Source organism: Rhinatrema bivittatum, chromosome 15, assembly GCF_901001135.1.
Source record: "Rhinatrema bivittatum chromosome 15, aRhiBiv1.1, whole genome shotgun sequence".
NCBI lineage: Eukaryota > Metazoa > Chordata > Amphibia > Gymnophiona > Rhinatrematidae > Rhinatrema > Rhinatrema bivittatum.
The window spans coordinates 75,669,877-75,694,409 of NC_042629.1; the positions used below are offsets into that span (position 1 = coordinate 75,669,877).

Genomic DNA, 24,533 nt, shown 5'->3' on the forward strand with positions numbered 1-24,533 from the left:
CCAGACCGCCGAGCTGCGACCCTGGGGGTCTGCGGGGAGAGAGCCAGGCAGTCACTCAGCAGCCTCCTGGTCCGGCCCCCTTTTCCTCCGCTTTGATGGAAAGCGATCATTTATTTTGGGGAGGGAGAAGCCCGGCTGAGCTGCGAGTGCCAGCCTGAAAGCAGCTCCTGCGGTCCCAGCAGCGGCTGCAGCTGCCGGGCTCGTCCCCGGTCTTCAGAAAGCCAGGCTCACGTCAAGGGGGGGGGGGCAGCCCCCGCCGCTGGAGGAGTCTCGCAGTCAGCGCTGCTCGCCTCGGAACTCGGGGGGGCGGTGCCGCTCTGCAGAGGTAGGCGCTGTGCGGTTCATCATCAGCCAGCGCCGGCCATGGCAGGGAGCAGGCAGCAGCCGGCACCGGGGCACTGATGGGGGGCTGCACCATCACCTCCGGGGCCCTTGCCCTCAGCCCCCATTAAGCGTTTGGGGGCTGCACCGGGACCTCTTCTGCCTGCCCTCAGCCTCTGCCCCTGTTTGGTTTTTTTTTGTTTGGTTTTATTTCCCCCCCTGTTCCCAGCAGATCCAGGGTCCGTGCCCTTCTCCTTGGAGGATTTCTTGCCCTCGCTTGAATCGTCTTCGTCGAGCAACATGAGAGGTTGGATTTTGGCCGTCGTGGCCACGGTGCTGTGCCAGCAGCTCGCCCTGTTCCGAGTGATGGCAGCAAAGAAGGAGCGGAGGAAGGGGAAGGAGCCCAGCCCGTACCCGGAGCCCCTGAACGCGACCCTGTCCAACAGCGAGGAGATGCAGGCAGAGGTAGGTGAGGAGCAGCCCAGCTCCCTGGGCGCGCCCAGAGGGGAACCTGTCACAGCCACTGCTTCCCGATGGGCTACTTAGTTTTGCGCGTTTAAATGAATGAAGACCGTGGCAGGCGTGCACCTTCACTGCTAGGCTAGGGTATGTCCCATCCAGATCGGGTTCATGGATAACAGCAGGTGTGTCCGCCTATATGGAAACATGCTTGATGTATGGCTTTACACGTTACCTTTGTATTGATGTCTTGGCGATTATTATTTATTGGCACACACCTGCGATATAAACTTAAAGCTGATCCATATGCACGGGGGCTGGGCAGAAGGGCGCACTTTGTCTTGGCCCTCAGCCCCATGAAGTCTTCTCTTTCTGCCACAACCTTGCTGGGAGTCCCTTGCCAGGGGACTGGGGGCAGCACAGCATCCTATACTCATTCTCTGGCTCCCTCTGGATGCCTCTAACCTGTATCCCATGCCTTCTACAGTGCTGTGAGCGCTCATAGCACTGGGAAAATAATCGTCCCTTTTTTTTTTTTTTTCCTGAAGGTATGTGCACAGTAAATATGTATTGTGGAAAAGGGGATAACTGTTTGATCATGACAGGTCAGAGCTTGCAGTGATGCTGCGCTTTCACAAAGGTAAAGGTTCACAATTAACACCAGCTAGAAGGACGGAAATGTTTGCCATCTGAGAAAACTCCCAGCCCAGTGGAAGGAATGCTTTCTGAAGGCTCCAGTCAGAAAGGGGTTTCTTACACTTTGTTTATAGCAAATAAACCGTGAGAACTCAGCCCTAAATTCTGAGGGATGAAATCAGAGCAGCTAAGGGGAATTTCAACATCAAATGGGAGTCAAGGTGTGCACTGAGTAAGTTTACAGGTCCAGGGCATTGCAGTCTGTTCAATATCTTTGTGAGTGACCTGGCGGAAAGGACAGAAGGTAAAGTTTGTCTATTTGTGGATGATACTAAGATCTGCACAGAGTGGACACGCCTGAAGGAATAGAGAGAATGAGACGGGATTTAAGAAAGCTGGAAGAGTGGTCGAAGACTTGGCAGCTGGGATTCAATGCCAAGAAGTGCAGGGTCCTGCATCTGGGGTGCGGTGATGGGGGGTGAAAGACTGATGTGCACGGACCCAGAGAGAGACCTTGGGGTGATAGTGTCAGATGATCTGAAGACGGTGAAGCAATGTGACAAGGCGATAGCTAAAGCCAGAAGAATGCTGGGCTGCACAGAGAGAGGAATAACCAGCGGAAAGAGGAGGTGATAATCCCCTTGTACAGGGCCTTGGTGAGGCCTCACCTGAGCACTGCACTCACTACTGGACCCCGTATCTTAAAAAGGACAGAGACAGGATGGAGGTGGCCCATAGAAGGGAGACCAAAATGGTGTGGGGTCAGCATTGGAAGACTTATGAGGAGAGGCTGAAGGACCTGAATATGTATAACCCTGGAGGAGAGGAGGTGCAGGGGAGATAGGATGCAGACCTTCAGAGACCTGAAAGGTTTAATGAGGCACGATCCTCGAACCTTTTCCAATGGAAATAAAACAATAGGACTAGGGGTCATGAAATGAAACTCCAGGGAGGACGACTCAGAACCAACATTGGGAAATATTTCTTCATGGAGAGGATAGTGGATGCCTGCAATGCTCTTTCAAAGGACCACGTAGAAGAAGAAAGCAGCGAATTCAAAGGGACAAGGGATAAACACTGTGGATCCCTAAAGGCTGCAGGATGGAAATGAGTGCATGGGGGTAACTTGCTGGTGCGGCGGTTACTGCCCTTAATAGAAGATATGGGATTACAACCCTTAACCATTAAACCTTGATACAACTCCATCATTGCTCTGGATTCAGGTAACAATCAACCAGGGCCCTGACTCTTATGGCAAGGGGGTAGCCTACGCAGCACAGCAGATGCTACCATGGGAGGCGGCTGGGCAGACTGGATGGACCATTTTGGTCCTTTTCTGCCATCGTTACTATGTTATATGTTATTAGGGAGGGAAGGCTTTAGGACTTGGAATGGCATGTGTCACAAGACGAGGACAGACAGCTATCCCTGTGCCTAAACTGTGCAGTCAAGGCTTGTGAGGGGAAAGGGGCCGATCCTGCGATCTGGGACCCCAAGTCCCACCTCAGACCCCCAGAGACAGTGATAAAACTGCTGCTGCTTGCCTGAGCAGAGACCTTCCAGCCTGCCCACCAGGAGCACTGAGAAGCCTACAAGGAAAGAATAAAAGAGGGAGAGTTCCTGTAACACCCTCCCAGCTCCCAGCGAAGACAATGCAAGTCATTGCACAGGTGAATGACAAAGCAGCCCTTTGTGTTTTAAGCTCCTGCTGTTCCTCTAGGCTGCCAGGACCGAGGGCAGAAGAAGGCACAGCGCAGCATGAATCCAAGTCAGGCTGGCATGGCCATTAATGCAGAGAGCACATGTTCTCCTGCTCGTCACCAGTCCATCCGTCACTCTGCTCGTTAGAAACCACAGCGGCGTTCCGAGAAGTTAGCTGACGCCTTACACCAATGTGAAACTGGAAGAGCTGGGCAGGGCGCTATCTTTCGGGGAAAGAAATAGGTCCATCCTCAAATGCGGGATGGGGGAACCGTGGGACACATCAAGCAGGAGGAGGAAAAGGCGCCAGAATTTAGTACCAGCAGGTAGCCCCGGGTGACACAATTCAGCTTGCATCGGGCTCTTCTAGCAGGGCTGAAAGCGCCGCAGCAGTGAGTCCGTTCGGTTTCTCTGTCTGGCATTCACCAATTAAGCACAAACGTGGGGGTTGGAGGAAGGAAAGGGGGAGAAGGTGGAACATTAGGCTGGTACCCCTCCCTATTAAAAATGAGCTTGCTCCAATAAGGTGACATATTGGATGAGCTTTGAAAAACTGCAGAAAATCCACCTAGAAGCCTGGCTTCCTTCCTTCCTTCCTTGCCTGTAGTAACAGAGCGATGGGATCTCCGGTACCTGACAGAGCTCCTCAAGGTGTGACACCCGATGCTTGGCTCAGGAAGCCCTGCTCTGTGCCCATGGGCAGCCTTAGCGCCTGGCTCTCAGGGCCTCAGGCTGAATCCTTCCTTTCACCGGCACGGCAGCTGCTCAGGGCTTCCCGCCTCTGGGAATTCCCAGTAAAGAACAGATTGGAAGACACTGCTAGGACAAGGCAAGGCCTGGGATCTTACATGACCTCCTTTCTTTGATGTGAGATATTCAGGAACACAATGGCCTTATAAGGAGGGGAGACTGTCAGGCGAGAGGGCAGCACTGAGCCTCCAGACGGGGTTTTACAGATTCTATTCCCATATATTGTGGCCTATTAAATGGATAAAATCAGGCAACTTCTAGTCAGGGCAGAATAAGCTAAAGACCGTAAGGCTCTGAGAAAGCTGGTCATAGAGGTGTTAGGCTAGGCCTGTAAGAAGGTGGCAACCAGAGCCTGTCTGCTGACCGTTAATTCTACATTTTCAAGTGGATTAATACAGCAACCCCTGTCCCCAACCGATTGCAAGTGACTGAGGGCAGGAGTCCAGAGGAATTCTACTCCTTCCCCCGTTAGCTGGGAGCCTTCCCTGTCTCTGCTTCTCGGGTACCTTGACCTCTCTCCTTTGCCTTCCTGCTTCTACCAGTGAAACGATTCTCCATTTAGAAAAGGGGGGATGGAGAGAGCTGCGGATTCAGATACCAGACGGAGGGATCACATAAAGATATTGATGTGTACGCCCATCAAGGAGAAAAAAAATGCTTATTGTGTATATCATAACCACAGGAGTCAGAGTGAGCGTTGCTTACGGTTTATGGTTTGCCACTACAAATGTTCTTCCAGTACCACAAACACTAACATTTAACATCTCATCAGCTTCTTTACTTAGGCTCAGTTGTGGTGCAGATGAGAGCTGCTCAGCAGAGGAGAGCCAGAAAGCCCAGCTGGGGGTCGGAAGCACATCCCCGCACCCCTACAGCACGTCTGCTCCCTTGGAAGTGGTCAGAGAAGAAGCCCTGCTGCGGACGTGTCCAGGCAGAATGACCCACAGCAGACCTGGGTTTTCAGGCTGCAGGGATGACCCCAGCCAGCTCTGGAATAAGTCGTGGAGGAACGTTTGCAGCAGCCCCAGGGCCAGTGTTAACAGCGGAGAGACATCCAGGCATGTTTGGAGGAAGGGGGATACAAAAAGAGAGAGAAAATAGGGTAAAAAAACAAACAAAAAAAAAGTGAAATTATAAAAAAAAAATTCAAAGCACAGATACCTTGCAAAACAGATGTTAGTCCGGAAAGAGAGGCAGCTGAGGGGGCAGGGGTTTGACAGCTAAAATACATTCCAGGCCAGAGACCCCCTTTCCCCCACTCCAGGAAGCAGATAGCAGAAAGGATTGTGAAATGCTTTTCACCCCCTGGCAATCGTGGCCAGCGCCCCCCTGCGGTGGCTCGGTATCTCCCGCAGATCCTCTGCGGCTCCGTGATGGATGCTCGCCATGTGACTCATTGGTGACTGGCGTGAGCCAGGACATGACAGAACAGGCTGCGTTTCCCCCTCTGAAATGTTCTTGCATTTATTGCACAATCGACACAAAAGTGATGGAATAACTCTGGAACGACATGGAACAAATGTTGACTGGAGGGGGAATTCATCAGTTGTTTTGATTTCCTAAATCCATTGTCAGCCGCTCAGATGTCATTGTCTGAGAAGCACTATTTCCCCCCCTGTGACCCATTGCCCCCTCACCTGCTGAGGGCTGGAAGGCAGCCTCCGTCGACAATGTCCGCCCGTGCCACTCAGGCCGGCGTGGAACAGGACGCCAGGTCGCCTGCACTGCAGCGTGTAGCACTATGTGCTAGCTCCTCTCCCCTCAGACCCTCTTCTGCACATAGCAGAGCCCCATCCAGCAGCGAGGCGGGAAGAGAAGTCGAATTTTTAACCCGATCATGGAGAAGGTCTGCGGGAAAAGGATTTATGAGAGAGACAGCAAAGCCTTGGCTTCCTGCAGCTTTCCCCGGGCATGCAGGACATTTTCTGGGAAATATAACCTGAGGCTGGACAGACATCCTGGTGAGGGGGGGGGGGGGCATTTTATCTTTCAGCAGGGATCAGAGGGGAAAGAGACTTATAAAGTCAAGAAAAGGCCAGTCCTCCTGAGAAGGGGGTCATGAAAATGCGCGCTGGGTTTATAAAGTGATCCTTGGTAGAGGGAGAAATGCTGTTTCTGAAGCTCAGACCTTTTTGGATGTGATGATGAGCACTACAGCGCAGAAATGGAGGGAGAGAGAAAAACTGTGGACGAGGGCAGTCAAAGTAAACACAGGGGCCTCTCCCACCCAGCTCTTTCCACATTGCGCAGTACCTGAGCTGGCAGGAGCAGCCAAGACAAATAAAGGCGTCGAGGAGCCTCTCGCTCGGCATTGCTCACGCATGCCATAGTAATTAAATAATCGCACCCCTCAGACAGAATCTTTCTTTCAGCTGTCACTCAAGGGAGCCAGGCGGGCGTCGGGCTTGTCTGTGCCGTCCTGGGTACCACCGCTGTCTGCCTGTCCTGGCTACCATTCCTGCTCCGGCTCATGGCGTCTTTGCCCGCCTGCTGTCAGTGATTCTTGCCTTCATTGCCTTGTCTTGGCTACCATCAGGGCCAGGCGTCCACCGTGGGTGCCGTGTCTTCTTGCTCCCTGCAGGCGATCAGAGCGTTTTCCACCAGTGCTGCAGTGACAGAACTAACCAGCAGCCGGGTCTGTCTGGCAGGCTGCACGAACAGCAGTAACCAGAAGTCCCTAGCAGAAATGCAGGCGATCCCAGTGCAGCGCATGAGGCCTGCCGGCAAGCCAGGTGTTTGGGCAACGGCCCAGTAGGACTGGTGGCTACTTAGATTATTGCAAAGCCTTGAGGTTAGACATGGAACGGGAGGTGTGCGGGGGGTGAACTGAGGAAGGGATCTCACATGCTCGTCCACCCAAGATGATGAAGGAGGAAGGACGGTGACAACAGAAATAATCCTGATATCCTATGGCCAGTGGCTCTGTGGCTGGCAGCTAGGATATACCCTGAGCAGTGTGGGCAGCAGTAACTGCAAAAGGTTTTTTGGGTTGGTTGTTTGGTTTTTTTTGCCATCTATGTTATTTTCTTAGTTGATTACCACATTACTGTGCTGTGTTACTATTTTACTATGTTGTGGAAGGAGTTGCAAGATTTCCCGTTCACCACATTACCTATTACCCCGTATCTTCTCTCGTTCTTCTATAACAGTGAGGCCAAACCTGCATTTGCCTGCCAGGAATGTTCTCACTGACTATATTAGGGGTGTAAAACCCTGGTCCTCGAATGCCATGCACATTTGGTTTTCCAGGTAACCTAAGCTATGCAAAGGAGCCTGGTTCTCAGATCAAACCGATTTATTTTATATTTGATTTGTTTACCCAGATTTACTATTCTGCCTTTTCCCAAGATGGTCTCAAAGTGGATTACAATCAAAGTTAAAACAATGATGAGACCGCACCTTGTATATTGTGTACAATTCTGGTCGCCACACCTTCAAAATGATATAGTTGTACTGGAGAAGGTACAGAAAAGGGCAACCAAAATGATAAAGGGGATGGAATAGCTCCCCTATGAGGAAAGGCTGAAGAGGTTAGGGCTGTTCAGCTTGGAGAAGAGACGACTGAGGGGGGATATGATAGAGGTCTTTAAGATCATGAGAGGTCTAGAACGGGTAGATGTGAATCGGTTATTTACTCTTTCGGATAATAGAAGGACTAGGGGGCACTCCATGAAGTTAGCATGGGGCACATTTAAAACTAATCGGAGAAAGTTCTTTTTCACTCAACGCACAATTAAACTCTGGAATTTGTTGCCAGAGGATGTGGTTAGTGCAGTTAGTGTAGCTGGGTTCAAAAAAGGTTTGGATAAGTTCTTGGAGGAGAAGTCCATTACCTGCTATTCATCAAGTTTACTTAGGGAATAGCCACTGCTATTAATTGCATCAGTAGCATGGGATCTTCTTAGTGTTTGGGTAATTGCCAGGTTCTTGTGGCCTGGTTTGGCCTCTGTTGGAAACAGGATGCTGGGCTTGATGGACCCTTGGTCTGACCCAGTATGGCAGCTTCTTATGTTCTTACACTTACAGTTACAATTTTCAAATGGAATAAAGAAATTGGAATTGGAAGGTGAGGCATTTGTACAAATGAAGTTGAGAAGTGCGGTAGATTTGTGAACGATTCTGGGTTGTAGCAGTACAGACAGTTAAGGAGGTGAGGGAGATTGAAAGCAGTCATCCAGGTACCAGAAATACGTACAGTGGATAATCAGGGATCTATTTAGTGGATGGGAAGCAAGAATACAGAGCCAGATGGAAAAGTAGGGATGCGTTTACAATAAGACATGAACCCAATTCAGAGGATGTAAGAATCCCGAGTACAAAAGCTTAAGGTTCTGCTCATCAGGTCACAGAGGCAAAAGTCTCTGCCAAGGAATTCAGGGGACGGCTTAGATTCTGGAAAATAAGCTGAAGTGTCTTGAGGCATAGCGTCGTGGTAGCTCATCCCAGATTTTGGGACATAGCAGCTGAAAGCCCAAAGTCTTTATAGCTGCTGAATAGTCATTGACTGAGGCCCTGGGGGAGCAGGAGCAGCACCTCTCAGAGACGCTTCATCAAGGCTTTGCTTTACAGCTCTTAGCATGAATTTATTAATGCTCTGATGGCCTCCAGTAGTTCGGTTGCCTTTCAGTGTTCCTCACCAGAGCAGATCTCCTTGCTGGGAAGTGCAGGGTACTAGTTTAAAAAAAAAAGGCAATAAATAGACAGTAAGCAATGCCTTAGACTGGACAATGCGAGTAAGTAGAATGAACAGCGCTGATTCACAGTTCCATATGTCCCAGATGTGGCTGGCGTTCTATTCCTCCCTTCCTGGGGTCCTCCCTCTCAGCCGCTGAGTGATTGACCCAGTCTTGTCAGGAGAGATGTGAGCATGACAGCTCTGTCTTTGACACTAATTACTTAATTACAACGGAATGCCGAGTAAATGATGGGGAAAATGGGTAAGATTACCTGCATTTTGGCCTGAGTGGTGAAGACAGCACCAGGTCCTGGAAGACTGACAGCAGCTACGGGCAGAGGAAGGACCGGGGATGGAAAGAAGCTGAGAGTGAAATAGATTGAGACTGGTTAGAGAGATGCAGAATGTTTGCGGTTCCTTTTCTTAATTCACTGCGATGCCAAACGTCCCTGCCTGACCTATTCTCTAAGGCCGAAGCCCATCCTGGCCATGACACGCTGTAAGAAACCCACAAAGGCCAGACCCGCAGGGCTGCTTCAAGCCAGGCTCCACCTCAAATGCTTAAAACATGTGCACAAAAGAGAAGGACCCAATCCAGGACCCCTCCGCCATATGTTCCAGCCGAATGTGGTGCTTTCTTCGTACGTCCGCCACATTTCGGTGCTGTCGGTGCAGCATGGGCCTCATCCAATCCATCCCAAATGTGGAAGGTCACCCTGGCTCAGCACTGAGTGATGGAGGCTGCCCATGCAGCGCCTGGCCCCAGTGCCCCCTCCTAAAGCCAGTCCTTCACCCCGAAACCCAGCGCTCTGTTTTCTTACCATTTACTCTTTGTATTGTTTTAAGTGCAATTGACTTTTTCTTTCACAGACATCCTGCCGGGCCCCTCTTAAATCCACTTCAGCATTAACTGGCTTCCTGTTTGAAGTGTGACAGTGTGGGTTCTTCACCCACACCTTCGTCTGCCTAATGGGGACACCCTGCTTCTAGACACATACGACACCCAACAAAGAGCTTGCTGGACTTTCAGGATTTGATTCATTCTTACCGGCACTTCCTCCAATGACAAGTCTGGATTCTAGGCCCTAACTCTAATCATTCTGAGTTTTGTGTAACTAAACCCTTCACGTGTGCTTCCTTCCTAGAGGACAGAGCACATTGAGGCTGTTGCGTGTGATGGGCTGCGTCGGTGGCCTCTCTAGATGCAGTGCAGACATGCAGAGGAGCAAGTGAATAGTTCTTTCAGGCTTGGCCAGGAAGAGAACTGCACCCTTACAGAAACAAATTACCCTTCGGACAAACATTTCCTGACCTCTGGGTTGAGTGATGCTATGAAATGCATTTTTTTTGTTTATGCAGAAGGATTAATCCTTTTCATTTGCTAACATTCATTATATCAGCCTGACCCCAGTGGGATTGGGTGGCAGGGGGTTAAGCCCTCATGTTGTACAGGTTCTTAGTCTCAGCCAAGAAGCTCAAAGATCAGACGCTGTGCTTGGATCTTAGGCATAAGGCTGAGAGGCAATCTCTGTGCTTCCTGCAGAATTTAAGCTGATCGCAGACCTTTGCTGTGGGCCAATCCACTTCTAACATTATAATATTTCTGTTCGCAGCTTTCAGAAGCTCCAGATCCAGAAATAACGGACCCTCGGAAAACATGGATTAGTTTTGTCCATCGACCTGATGATAGCAACAATTCAAAAAAGAAATGCAAAGGGAAAGACAAGAGATTAGTAAGTCAGTGCAGGAAGCTGCCAGCAGTTGAGAATGAAGTGTCTAGGAAGCCTACAGTTTGACTTTCTTTACTGGAGTTATCAATTGGTACAAATGTTATCTCCTGCAATGATACAATGGTAGCATTGACCACAAGTATTATTTACTCTGTACTGAATATTGATCCTGTGTATATTGATTATGTATATTGATTATTAACCATGGATATTGTTGATTAAGGGTGTCCTTGACTTGGGGTAGTGATTAACTCTGGTAACTGATTTGGTAAGCATAAGCAATGTGGCTTACCAAATGTATTATTTTCCAAATGTAAAACATAGTTACATGCTTGGTTAGGTTGAAAGACCCGAGGTTCTGCTGGTTCAATCTTATTCTGTTTAAATGTCAGAGAGAACCATAAGCTTCCCTCTGATGACCTGCGGTTCAGACTTGTGGTGTAGAACTCTAGTGATATCTTCTATGGGACCGACCTAAAATGTGCTGCAATCCAGGATCTTTTGAGACCTCATAGGTCCCTTTTTCAAACAGAGAGAGTTCTGGAATTCACTCTAAAGTTGAGAAGAAATTATTCCTGTTCAAGCACTCTTTCTGCATTGCAAGTCTGACCTGTAGAAGTCTTTGATCTGGATGCTCATCTGAACCTCAGAACAAACGCTAGAATCAGTCATATTTAGGTAGACTCAGGCCAAGAGGAAAAGGGGATTTGCTCACAATGTCTGTTGCATTATAGGGATTTGGGATTCGTTCTGGTTCCCAGTCTTGAGATTTGGGTCCAGAAGGGACGACATTCTCATGTCCTGTCCTGTCCTATAGCAGCACTTATAATATGCCATTAATGATAAATGTGTGCCACTAATGACCTTCATTGGTCTACAGACCACCCGATTCTCTCTACCTTGTATGGACTGATATGTCTAACATCTAATTAAGGGAGATAGCAGTGGATTGAGGGGTCAGAGGTCATGATGTCATGTAGACTGCCGACTGGATTTGATTCTTATGGTTTCTTTTGGCTGCTTTCTAAGCGTGGCCTTATAGGACCACCGGGACCCCCAGGTCCTCAAGGACCTCCAGGACCAGCTGGAGCAGAAGTCACTCAAGATGTCTTACTGCAGGAATTCAAAGAGATGTTAAAAGGTAAAGTATGAACACAGATTATAGAGGTTCAGAGAAGCCAAATCCTTTTTTTATGAAGCTAAACCACATTTTCCAGCTCAGCTAAACTTTGATCTAGAAAATGCTGTGAAATCATGCATGATGTCCCATTATGATGCTTTGCCTGCACTATCATCATGCGTCTTCCTGTTCGAGGCTAGATGTCTACAAGGGTCAGAGATCATAATACTATAGTTGTATCCTGCTGGGCTAGAACATTTATTCTAAGAAAATAACTCTGAATGGTTATGAAGCCTACATTGGCAAGGATTACAATGATAATAGTTGTCTTAATTATTTTTTAAAAAGCCTAAATGATGATAAAGATGTTCAACTGAAGGGTGATATCATTTGTATGTGTCATCTCTGCTTGCAAAGTATGATTACCCTTAAATGTAAACAAGCTTTATTTAAATGTTGGATTGATATTTCAATAATCTTTAGATTCATTTTGTTCTGTTTCCTGATCATGGTGTTCTACATTTTATGGTCATGGCTGAAGGCTTGTTTAATTCCTTCTTGATTGGCTGGTTTAAGGATTAAGATTGCACACTGTGTCATGTGATATCACCATTCAATCGACCATCTTTCTTGTCATGTAGGCATCTATGTAGGAAAAGCTTCTGGACCAGTATCACTGCAAAGAGTGGAAGATTAGAACTGGTAGTGAGCTGTCTCCTGCTGTGCAGTCCAGGAGAGCCTTGATTTCATATTTCTCATTTCCTCTCTTCTGCTCCTGATAGAATTATAGCAGTAGATGGTGGTGGCTTGGCTTGTGGCACGCCATGTTCTAGACCTGAGAAGCCCACTCACCATGAATCAAGAATCCGTGTCTGGGGGAAACCCAGCAACCTTCTGGAATAGAGGCAGCAGCTCTGCCTTTTGGTTAAGGAGTAGCCATTTTTTCTGAGTTGTAGTTCTCTCTCGTCTTTCATCACATCTCTTTACCTCCTGGCTGTCACAGGTCAATGGTGTGATTAAGAAATGGCCGATGATGAACTGGATAGATTCTGCTTGAGTACAAGAACAAGGTGTATTTCAGTAAGAAAATAAGAAGTGGCAGGCCAGGTCCATCAAGCCCAGCATCCTGCCTCTGACGGTGGCCAGGCCGGCTCACAAGTGCCCGTCACATCCCCGGTAGTTGATCTGTTTCTTGTGTCTCGCGCCCCGAGATAAGCCCCGGCTTTCCCAAGTCTGCCTGCCTAATAACTCTTCATGGCCTTCTCCTCCAGGAACTCGTCCCATCCTCTTTTAGACCCCGCTGTGCTCGTCTCCGTGACCTCCTCCTCTGACGGCAGATTCCATAGCGCGATTGTGCGCCGAGTTAAATCAAATATTTCCTATGATTTGCTTTAAATCTGCCGCTTGCTCGTTTCATGGAGTGACCCCTAGTCCTAGTGTTGTCTGAAAGGGTAAATAACAGTTCCCTAGTTACCTGTTCCACCCCACTCATGGTTTTATAAATTTCAATCTTTTCCCCTCTCAGTCGTCTCTGTTCCAAGCTAAAGAGCCCTAATCTGTTTAGCCTTTCTCCTCAGGGAGCATTTCCATCCCCTTTATCATTTTTGTCACCTCTCTCTGTACCTTTTCCATGTCTGCTATGTCTTTTATGTCTGCAAAATGCTTTGGATAAATCCTATATATGAACTTAACAATAATAATGATTCAAAAAAAGGCTGAACTGACTGAATACATGTGCAGAGGCTCCAAAGCAGGAGCCTATAGGTAATGGGGGATTTGTTTTGTGTTCAGAAGCCACCGAGCGACGTTCCTCAGAGCACCCCAGCGAGCTGCCCTCGCTGCTTCTGCCCTTGGATGACATCGTGCCGTACAGACGCGTGCAGGAGGCCTTCCACTGCAAGCTGAAGGGGCAGATCATTGTGGACAAGAAGACCCTGGTGGAGCTCCACAGCTTTCAGACGGTGAGGGAGCCCTGGGGGTGGGCAAAGCTGGGATGAGCAGCCTATGCCCAAAAACATTTAGCTTCCCACTGCTGGGGAAGGAAGCCAAGGCAGGAGCACATACAGAGCCAATCCCCCACAGCGGGGCTCTGGAAAGCCGAAATTACAGCACAGGGGAAGGGGCAGGCAGTGCAGAGCCCAGGGCAGTCACCCTGATTTGTGCACCCAAGGGATTTCAAAAGGCATCTCAGAGGCGCCCACAATGTGAGAGGTTTCTGCTCGCTGCTCCTGTTCACCGCTTCAGCCATGATTTGTGTCATCTTTCAAGCATTAGGGGGCGAAACCTGGTGTGGGATTGAAGGAGCACTCCCTGTTCCTACACCTCCCACTCTCTCCCATTGTCTCACAGGAGACATGAAGGGGCAAGATAATTTACTGCTGCCTTCAATGCTCTTCCTCCTCAACCAGTGGTTTTGGAATTAAGTTGCATCTTTGCTTAGTTTTAATTACTTTAATTGAGAGAAGAATTTCAGGAACTTCTCTGCATACCTGCTTACACTTTTTTTTGGGAGTTGTGTTTTCACATTGGAATTGATACGTAGTTAGCTGTAAATCTCTCTAAAGATTAGAGCAGGGATCCAGTGAATGGAGCAAGGGATGATTTCCACTGCTAAAGTCAGAGAAAAATCATCATCATAATAATAAAAAACCCTGGGTATTTTTTTTTCAATGTTTCAATGCTGCTGTAGGATGACTGTAGGAGGAAGCCTCATGCACTAATAGTCATTTAATCAAAAACAAAACCACTATGAGCCTGAGTCACGAAGCCTCTCCTCTCATTCTATGTGTGCACGAGATAAATTTACATATGTAAATTTATCTTGTGCATATTCATTGTGGATATCCTGAAAACCCAGCCTGCTTGTGGCTCTGGATGACCAGAGTTGGCCACACCTGCTCTAGTAGTTCCTTCCTGTTCATAGGCTCGCTGGCCAGCAGATTCCAGCTTGCCCTTGATTTTATATGGAGCCACCTGGTAATCCTTTGACTGAAGTCACTCCTTATCCAAACGAGAAGGGAGAAACACTCGTGCTGGCTCAGACCAATTGGCCATGGAGCCCAGCATCCTGGATCTGACAGTGGCCACTGGGGCCACAAGTGCCCAGCAGATCCCTCAAAGTAGGTCTCTGGTTTCTGTAGGGTTGCTTTTTAACGGAGTTCCTACTCTTTCTCCACAGCCTGTGGCAAAGGGCGCGTTCCTCCGAGGAACTGGTCTGAATCTTGCAACCGGGCGTTTCACTGCTCCAGTATCTGGGATCTACCAGTTCTCAGCAAACATCCATATTGGTGAGTGTCTCCTTCCATAACCATGGGAGCACGGAGAGCTGACCAGAAAGCTCCTGGGATTTCCAAGTTTCTTATAATGCTTGCAGTTGTTGGATGAAAGCTGCAGTGCCAGACAGAAGTAGAGATGTTACCTCAAAAATCTTTAAAAACAAACTCCTTTTAAAAAAAATATCAAAAGTTATCATGTTGTAGCTCAGGGGTGGACAATTTGGGTCCTTGAGGGCCACAGGATATGCATTAAATAGATTTGCATACAATTGTGGCCATGTGCATGAAAATCTCTTTCCTGCATATTCATTTGGGGTGTCCTGAAGATCTGAATGGTTTATGGCCCTCCAAGACCAGAGCTGCTCAGCACTGCTGATTGTAGTCTCTTTAATACATTCCAGGAGGAAGGTAGGGCCTCAGCCGGGTGTCTGCTGCATCTTAGTGCTGCACTGTGACAGTCTCAGCTGCGCTCACTGCTTAACCCGCTGTCGGATGCGCGTTTTCGACGCACGTTCACTACCCCTTATACAATAAGGGATTTAGCTGTCAAAAACGCACGTCCAACCCCCCTCCCAAAACTAATAACGCTCATCACGTGCAAATGCGTGTTGATGAGGCTATTAGTCATTCGCCTGGGATACCGAAAACAAATGTGTGGCCAATCCGCACATTTTATGCTCAGAAATTAGCGCCTGCCCAAGTCAGTGCACAGAAAAGCAGAAAATACCCTCCCTACACAGCCACGGCTTAGGGAAATGGACGCGCCTAAAACTGAGCTTCCGTTTTCCAAACCCGCTGACAGCCCCCCCTCATTTGCATTGTGTATCACCTGCCCAGGAGAGGGGACTGTGTGCACTTTCTGAGAGCGGGCACCCAAACGCATGCACTTTTTGTACTGTATCGGCCTCTAAGAGTCTTGAGATGGATGCCGATGATCCCCTATAACTTCTTATTAACGGGTATTAAAGCAGTGCTTTTGGACTTCCGACAGCTCTGGTTTCAGGACAGCCACACTTAATGTGCATTAGATAGATCTGCACACGCTTGCTTCAAGAACCAGATTCAATTCTATATTTTGGTTACCCTGAAAACCTGACCTGTATGAGTGCCAGGATCACTGAAGGCAAGGAGCTGTGCTAATTACTGGCATTTAATTAGGAAAGCGTTAAATGACTGTGAAACTCTTCCTCAGGAGAGAGACACAACAATACTGCTGTGAATGTGGTTGGCAGGGGGTCGGTTTTATGTCTTTATCCATTTTTCTTCTCTCTAAGACCACAGTGAGCTGAAGAGTAAGGGGCAGCTTCGAATGCGCGACAACGTGCGTGTGCTAATCTGCATCGAGTCCCTCTGTCACCGCTACACGTAAGCACATCACCATCTCTAAATAACCCAGGCTGGTGCACATGGCCTCTCTGTGGCTGGGAACTCAGTGCAGGGTCTGAGCCATGAGCTGAGATGCTCTCTACTTGGCCTTTTGGCTGAGACTGAGAACCTGTACGATATGCTTGCTTGTTTGGTTATTTATTTATTTACTTACTAAAATTAAATTAAAACATTCTTCCTGTAACGTGTTAAAAAGATGCACATTAAAAACATGTCCTTCTTCATCATGCTTCTAAAACAAAATTTCCCCATTCCTATCTCCCACCCTTTTACCATAAAATCCAACCCTTCAATCTGTACGACAAAATTTAGAACATAAAAATAAAACTGCTCCTCCCCAATTCCTTCCTTCTTTCCCACAAAAATATACCCTGCCTCCCTGACCACACTGGGAACATGATGTTATAATAACCATTGCTCTAGCTGGAGGATGATACCTCCAGCAAGTAACATCCTGACTCCTCGCCGTGGCTCACTATGCTCCTGGGCAGATACAGTCTCTCTGTGACCCTCCTCCGTGGCTCACTATGCTCCTGGGCAGATACAGTCTCTCTGTGACCCTCCTCCGTGGCTCACTATGCTCCTGGGCAGATACAGTCTCTCTGTGACTCTCCTCTGTGGCTCACTATGCTCCTGGGCAGATACAGTCTCTCTGTGACTCTCCTCTGTGGCTCACTATGCTCCTGGGCAGATACAGTCTCTCTGTGACTCTCCTCTGTGGCTCACTATGCTCCTGGGCAGATACAGTCTCTCTGTGACTCTCCTCTGTGGCTCACTATGCTCCTGGGCAGATACAGTCTCTCTGTGACCCTCCTCCGTGGCTCATTATGCTCCTGGGCAGATACAGTCTCTCTGTGACTCTCCTCCGTGGCTCACTATGCTCCTGGGCAGATACAGTCTCTCTGTGACCCTCCTCTGTGGCTCACTATGCTGCTGGGCAGATACTTTCTCTCTGTGACCCTCCTCCATGGCTCCATTGTTGCCACTAATATGGTCATTACAGCTTTTTTCTTTTATTACATCATGTATATACCACAATATTGTTGGCTTTAAACAATATATATATTGTTAGTTGATCTTTTTTTCTGCATACTAAATGAGTATGAGTCTGAGAAATACAAAACTAAATATTAACAACGACAACAATTTTTAATGTTTGCAATAGGTGGATTCAGTATTAAAGCTGGGAATAGATAAGCAGTCAGGAGGTCAAGCTTCCATCTCCAGAGGTGGCTGCATTGTATATATGAGGATACCTTTTTATTGGACTAACAATAATTTCTTGACTAACATTTGGGAGCTAACATTCTCTTCCCTGAGTTTATTCCAATTACTTCTCCTATTCTGGTTCTCCCAAAAAGTAGTGTTAAGTGTGTGTGTGTGTGAAGGTGTGTGTGTGTGTGTGAGAGTATGTATGTGTATGTTTGTGCTTGTATATGTGTGTATGTGTGAGAGAGAGTGTATATAAGAAAGTGAGTGTGTGAGTTCATGTGTATGTGAGAGGAGTGTGAGTGCATGTATATGTGTGAACACATGTTTGTGAGAGAGAATATGTATGTGAAGGAGTGTGTGTATGTGTGAGAGAGAGTGTATATAAGAAAGTGAGTATGAGTGTATGTGTGAGTACATGTGTATGTGAGAGCAGTGTGAGTGCATGTTTGTGAGAGAGAATGGGAATGTGTGTGTATGTGTAACACAGAGTGTATATAAGAAAGTGAGTATGAGTGTGTGTGTGTGAGTACATGTGTACGTGAGGGGAGTGTGAGTGCACATATGTGTGTGAGCACATGTGTGTGAGAATGGGAATATGTGTGTGTGTGTGAGACAGAGTGTATATAAGAAAGTATGAGTGTGTGTGTGAGTTCATGTGTACTTGAGGGGAGTGTGAGTGCACGTATATGTGTGAGCACATGTGTGTGAGAATGGGAATGTGTGTGTGTGTGTATACATTTTACTAGCTGGGCTGCTGATTCACTCTGGGATTTGGGGATTTATTAGACTTAAGGAGAGGGCACGACATGCCTGCCCCAGGGCAGCATCTTCAAAGATGTTATTTTGAGACTTGCAGGCGCTGGGCCAGTGTCATTTAATACCTCTTAGAGGGGGAGAGATGGAGGGCTGGTGCCAGAAGTACCACAAGAAGGATCTGAACAAATAAAGAGCGAGACCTCTGAAACCTGAACAACGTTTCTATTGAGATGCTGAACGTTTCAGTCCTAAAACCACTTGGCGCTTTTCTTCAGGGATCTTTATCTTTCTTTATTTCAGTTTCTTGCTTCTGAGCGTTCACCTCTTTCTCTCTCCTGTTTCTCCTTCACTTCTGTCTCCCTCTCACGTCTGCTCCTGTGCCTTCTGAATTGTTCCTCAGCTGGGTAAGAAAATCACCAGGAGCAAAGGGGGTTTACTCTCCAGCACAAAGGACTCCCAGCACCAACATATTTATTACCTTCATTAATAAACCACCAATCTGATCAAAGGCTTAGGGCAGAATACAAAACTAGCCACTCTCTCTCTTACTTCAATGTGCATGGGCAGAGCTGTGTGTGTGGGGGGTCTCAGTACTGGAATAGCAGGGGGTGCTGCAGGGCAGGAGTGAGGAGCATTGGCAGAGCTGTGTGTGGGGGTCTCAGTACTGGAATAGCAGGGGGTGTTGCAGGGCAGGAGTGAGGTGCATTGGTACCTGTGTTTGAAAACTCCTTGTTACCTGAGCTGTAGATATGTGCTTATCTAATATTTATGTTTTATTCTGTTACCTTTTAGGTCTCTGGAGGTGATCACAGGCTTGGAAAGCAACAGTAAAATATTCACAGTCTATGTGCATGGACTGCTGCAGTTACAGGTAAATATAATGATTATAGACTTAGCGATCACAGTCTGTAGCGTACATCTGAATGCCCTGCCTGTCTCTGCATTCCTAGGCTGGCCAATACACCTCCATATTTGTGGACAACAGCGCAGGAGCAGCAGTCTCGGTTCAGAATGGCTCGGATTTCATGGGCATGCTCATGGGGGTGTAGGAGAGGGACCAGGGAAGACAGCGATGAAGGCTCCAGTTGAAGAAAACTTTGCTTGAGGATCACTTCGGTTTGTCAAGAGGATTCTCCATGCACCCAAGAGAGGCAGCTCCTTTGGAAATCTCTAAGCTGCTATCACAAGACCTACCTTAGATCAGCGAAAGAAATAAGTGAAAAGAAAGCTCCTGCAGATTATTTACAATCCAAAGATTGCCAAACCTTCCCCACCCGTGCACCTCGCTTTGGCATGGGATGTTATAAAGAGAGGGAACTTAGCTGCTTCTGCAAGCCAAGTGAGAGACCTCGTAGATGGGAAATGTGAATTTTGGATCCGCTGTGGAGAACCCTGACGTGAGGCTCTGCCTATGACTGAGCTTGGAACAGGCCAGTAATGGTCCCTATCAGTTATGGGCTTCATCTGAATTCTAATGAGCAAAGCTGCCTCAAACATTGCAAGACTCGGACCGTGGACCATGGGCCAGTGAAGGTGGCCGTGATAGCAAAGCTGCTTGGCATGGTCCCAACAGAGTGTGCCGGGTGTGGGGAGAGGAGGGCCGCAGTCTGGCCTGGACTTTCTGTTCAGTGGAACCTTTGGCCTCGTTGTGCATCCTCTGCCGAGCTTCGATAGGAAGTGAAGCCACGTGCAATCTCCAAGCAGCGTGAGTGGGGCAAGGACTGGCTGCTCTGAGTGCTAAGCTTTCTGGGACTCGTAGTCCTTTGCAGGTCCCAGCACGCCTTGAGAGGGGAGCTCTGCCGAACCCGCGCGTTGACCAAATGTGTGCGAGAGGGGAGTGTAAGGCAAAACCCATGGTGATAAAACAGGAAATGTGAGAAAGTGGATTAAAAGCAGGGCACTTCCTGCCAGGCTGGCACTGAAGCTCCTGAATGGCAGCATCTCCAGCAGGTGCTGTGCAAGCTTGCAGCTGGTCACGCAGCATGCTTTAAGGGTGGGCATGGCCAACTCCGGTCCTCAGGAGCCACAAACAGGCCAGACTTTCAGGATCTCCGCCATGATTATGCTCGAGAGAAATCTGCACGCACTGCCTCCGTTGTATGCAACTCTATCTCGTGGATAATCACGGCGGAGTTTCTGAAAAACCTGGCCTGTTTTTGGCTTGTGAGGGCCGGAGTTGGCCACCCCTGAATTAGGGATTTTACCCTGCCTTCTTCAGCCTCAGTTCTAAAGTGCATCTGTTGAGTAGTGCTCTAGTAAGGATAAGGAGGAGCAGAAGTAGTAGTAGTAAAGCATTCTGGGATTTGTAGTCCATATTCGGTTATGACAAAAGAACTACAAGCTCCACAAGGCAGCTATGACTAAGGCAGGACTTCCCAAAGCTGTGCTAGAGACCCCAGAGCCAGTCGGATTCCCAGGAAATCCGCAGTGAATCTGCCCGAGAGACATTTGACGCCCATTGGATGTAAATACGTCTGCAGTGCACGCGCATTGATTGTGGAGTGCCCGGCCGGCTGCGGGGGGCACCAGGACTGCAGTAAGATGAGCAGGCAGCCAGTTTCGGGTTTGTACTTTCTTTTCCTCTTATCGCTCTTCCGCAGGCATAAAAAGCAGGACTGGCTCCGCCTGTCCCCAGGACCTGGAGGTGCCAGCAGCAGCCGCCGCCGCCGCCGCCTCCCGGGCAGAGTTGGCCCGTGTAACCCCACATATACTCCTAGACACAGAAGACACTACGCATGAAGCCTCAGCTTACCCGATGTGCATTATAAGTATGAATTGCAGCAAAGTCTCAGTATTCTTGGCAAATATGAACAGAAATATTTATTTTGTTGTAGACGTATTAAAAAAGAAAGTTGCTCTGAGTGGTTTTCTCTCCTTGCACTAAGGCAGGCTGGGGAGCGGTTTCGCTTTACTGTGGGCAGAAGCCTGCACCATCGGTCGGTGCCTTCACCGGGTCCAGACCCTGCAGCAGGGGTGAGGCGGGCTCTGCCCCTTTAAAGATGCTAATCTAATCTGTCTGGGGCCCTCCAATAAAATCCGAGGCCCCTGCCTTTCGCATACACTGGAGCCCACGCCTGTTTGCAACCTGTGTCTCCCGCATATTCGCCCTGGGGTCCTCGGGATAGGCCTTGTTTCACTCTGACCGCAATAGTACGAGATGCAAGGGGCGCCAGAGTAATCCGCAGCTCTCCCGAGGCTGAATGCAAGAGAAGCGGCTCAGGAGTGCAGCCCCGCCCCCGCGGAGAGGGCAGGGGGCCCGGGCAGGACCGGACCAATCGGGGCCCGGGCAGGCAGGCCGGGCACGTGCGGCAGCGCGAGCCTCACTTCCCTTGCTTTGCCCGCAGCTGCACAGTGGCTGCCGTCGCCTCTGCATGGCCTGCAGTTTTGTTTGTTGCCCCGCCGTGGGGCTGCTCCCCTGGCCTTCCCTCGCAGACGCACCAGCCCCGCCTCTCTCTGCTGCGGCTGAAGCTCGTCCCTGCTCTCCTACCCATCCTGCATCAGCCACCACCAATGTAAGTAGGGTGTGTTTTCTATAAATTTAGAGGGGGATAGGAGAAGAGAGAGAGACTGTGAGTGTGCAAGGGAGCGTGTGTGTGTGGATGTGTCACTGTGTGCAAAGGAGCATGCATGCGTGTGTGTGTGTGTGTGAGGGAGGAGAAAGTTTGAGCACACCCCCACACCCACTGATCCAGACTTGCAGGGTGACTGGAAAGTATAGAAATCAGGAGATTTTTTAATTGGTTTTATTTATTGGGTGTTATCTGATGTGTCTGCAGCTTTAAAGTCTTGTGGTTTCCAGTTCAGTTGTGGTCTGCACGCTTCTCTTTATGATCCTCTTTATTATCTGTTTGCTGAGGGTCTGTCTGTGCTCTGCGTGTGGGACGGAGGTGAGATATTCTGTTAGCATGCAGTTTCTGTGTAGGGATCTATAGCAGCTTAGCTTGGTCTGTTTTCCAAATGGGAGGTGTATTGGTGTTTTAGGGCCTGGTGTAATATTTGTAGCATTGCCTTTTCATAGGTAGTATTGTCACATTTTAAATGCTGGCTGTTAGTGCTGTTTTGGTATTGATGTTTAATATATTTTAATTGTAATTCAGTTTATCTAAGGCTTTCTGAGAGCCTAACGTGTTACAATAGGCTTAATGCAATATGGGATCCAAGTGTCTTATTTTTGTTTGCAGGGTTTTCTGGTTGGCGCTACAGAGGTGCATGTAAATATAATGTAAAAACTGTTATACATGCATAATTTGTAAGTGTGTATGGGGAGGGGCTACCAGGCTGTAAGGTTCACCTATGGCACCTGAGAGCCTTGCACCAGCCCTGACTGCACTGGCTCCAGGTGGGAATGCAAGATTCTGCAGCTGTGCTGCTTTGGGTCCTGTAGCTTTCCCCAGTTTTGGCCAGGGATTCATTTTTCTTGTTCTTTTTAAGCCCTGGAGGAAAAGCCATGGATCATATCTGGTCTCCCCTTTCCCTCCCCTAGAGTAGAGGGGCAGGGCAGAGCCTGTTCCACAAAAGCAGAAGAGACTGTAGCACACAGTCAGTGTACAGTCAGAGAAAGGAAGTGTCCGTGCAGGGTGGGGGAGGCGTCTGTCAGCTGCCTGTGGAACCAGTGAGTCTCCTGGAGTGGGAATTCCAAGAAGGGGTGGCGGGTGTAGATGGGAGAGGGAGAGGGCTTCTGCAGGCCTGAGAAATGTTTTTACATCATGATGTGGCGGTAGTGAAGCAGGGGGCCACTCATTGTGTGAGCATCTGAGCAGCAGCACAACCATGGAATGTGTGTGTGTGGGGGGAGTCTCTTTCTCTCTGACACAGAAAGACACCCACACACGCACTTTCTCTGACACACCCTTATACTGAGAGCGAGAGTGTGTGTGCGGAACTCTGTGTCAGAGAGACTCACACCCACACATACTCTCTCAGACACAGACATACGGACCGATGCAATACGCACTGGTTAACCTGGGGTTGCACTTGTGATCTGGTTGTGCGACCACAACCCCTTATGCAATAAGGGGATTACCATGTCCAAAACGTTCACCCAAAGCTAATAGCGCTCATCACATGTAAATCCAAGTTGATGAGGCTATTAGCTATTATCTCCTGATGCACACATTTTTACCCTCAGAAATTAACGCACCCGTTTTCTGCGTGCCGATATTTCATTGGCCTGACAGTGAGTGTCTGAGAGAGTCTGGGCAGGCGTTTGTGTCTGAGAGACTATGTGTGTGTTTGAAACTGGCTGGCAGGTTACTTGGCCACTGGCTGAAGAGCTGATTGGTTGGCAAGAGACTTTAATATCAGAGCAGGAATTCAAGATGTGTGTGTGTGTGTGTGTGTGAACAAACTTTGCACATGGTTTGCTAAGGCTTTTCTCCCATTCTGTGCCTATAGAAAGCTTATAGGCACATCCATCTCTCCCGAGTGGATGTGTCAGTGAAAAGGACCAATTGGAAACAGCCCTGCTGGGGGCAGGGAGGGAGCTCTGGCCAGCCACATCTCCTGGGCACCCGACGCAGGGCTCTAGGGTCACATAAATTATCCATCGTACTTCCCTCTTAGCGCAGTAGCTCATTTGCCTATTGCATCGACCGTCCAGGAGAGGTGGATGTGCCTATAAGCTTTCTATAGGCACAGAATGGGAGAAAAGCCTTAGCAAACCATGTGCAAAGTTTGTTAGTTAAATGTTGCTGTATGCTATTTACAGATTAAACTGAACTAGGTTTATGTGCAGCTGGGCAGAACTGGCTGGGATTTTCAAGTCCGTATACAGAGGTGTGCAGGCCCTGGCTTATTCCTGAGAAAGGACAGGCCTTGATCCCTGTTTAACTATTCCAATGCAGCTCTTGCAAGGATGGGAGAAGCAGAGTCAGTGTGCTATTAAACGCTGGGATTTACTGTCAGAGAGCAGGGTGAAGGCCTGCAGCACAGCTGCCTGTGGAGACCTTTCTGAAGCACAGGTCTATTAGCAATTATTAGCCAGATAGACGAGTTCTTGCTTCTCAGAGCGGGCAATAGGGAATGGATCTGCTGAGCTCTTCCAAGTGACCTGGACTGGCCACTCTCAGAGACGGGGTGCTGGGCTCAATGGACCTTTCGTCTGACCTAGCACTCATCCTTTCACTCATCCTTTCACTCATCCCTTCCTCACCACGTGATGCTTTAGCTGAACAGTTCATTTCGATTTTATAATTTCTTAATCACAGAGATTAAAACATATTGTCCTGAGGCTCAACAGCAATGCAGCACATCTCCAAATCTCCAAATACATTTTTAATAGTTACGTACCAGTGCTGGAACGTTTGATAACGCTGAATGGGCCATGCATAGACCGTATTTTGGGAAAATTGTTACCTAAGGAAAGGAAGTGTTGTCATGTGTTGCTCAAATCTTTTCTGCTGGTGACATAGTTGGGAGTTTCGAGGAATTCTGGAGATGGTGCTGTCATGATCGGTGGAACTTTCTTCTGTGGTCGGGGAGAGAGAGGAAGATGCTGGACAGGGGGCAGAGAG

The 24,533-nt window shown here is 48.5% G+C and overlaps 1 protein-coding gene across 1 annotated transcript; it reads left to right on the forward strand.

The window, feature by feature from the left end:
* The first annotated feature begins 100 nt into the window (after nt 1-100).
* C1QTNF12 (C1q and TNF related 12) lies at nt 101-20,882 on the forward strand. The gene is made up of 8 exons (XM_029578685.1): nt 101-786; nt 10,156-10,275; nt 11,302-11,413; nt 13,184-13,353; nt 14,571-14,679; nt 15,942-16,032; nt 18,814-18,892; nt 18,972-20,882. Exons 1-8 carry the CDS (start codon nt 622-624, stop codon nt 19,068-19,070), a joined length of 945 nt encoding a protein of 314 aa, XP_029434545.1. The 5' UTR covers nt 101-621; the 3' UTR covers nt 19,071-20,882.
* Nucleotides 20,883-24,533: the final 3,651 nt, after the last annotated feature.

Excerpts from the sequence above, each read along its gene's own strand:
- C1QTNF12 (XM_029578685.1), top strand. The coding sequence starts at position 622 with ATGAGAGGTTGGATTTTGGCCGTCGTGGCCACGGTGCTGTGCCAGCAG. Across the intron at positions 10,276-11,301 it reads AAGGGAAAGACAAGAGATTA|CGTGGCCTTATAGGACCACC; the intron begins GTAAGTCAGTGC and ends CTGCTTTCTAAG. Across the intron at positions 11,414-13,183 it reads ATTCAAAGAGATGTTAAAAG|AAGCCACCGAGCGACGTTCC; the intron begins GTAAAGTATGAA and ends TTTTGTGTTCAG.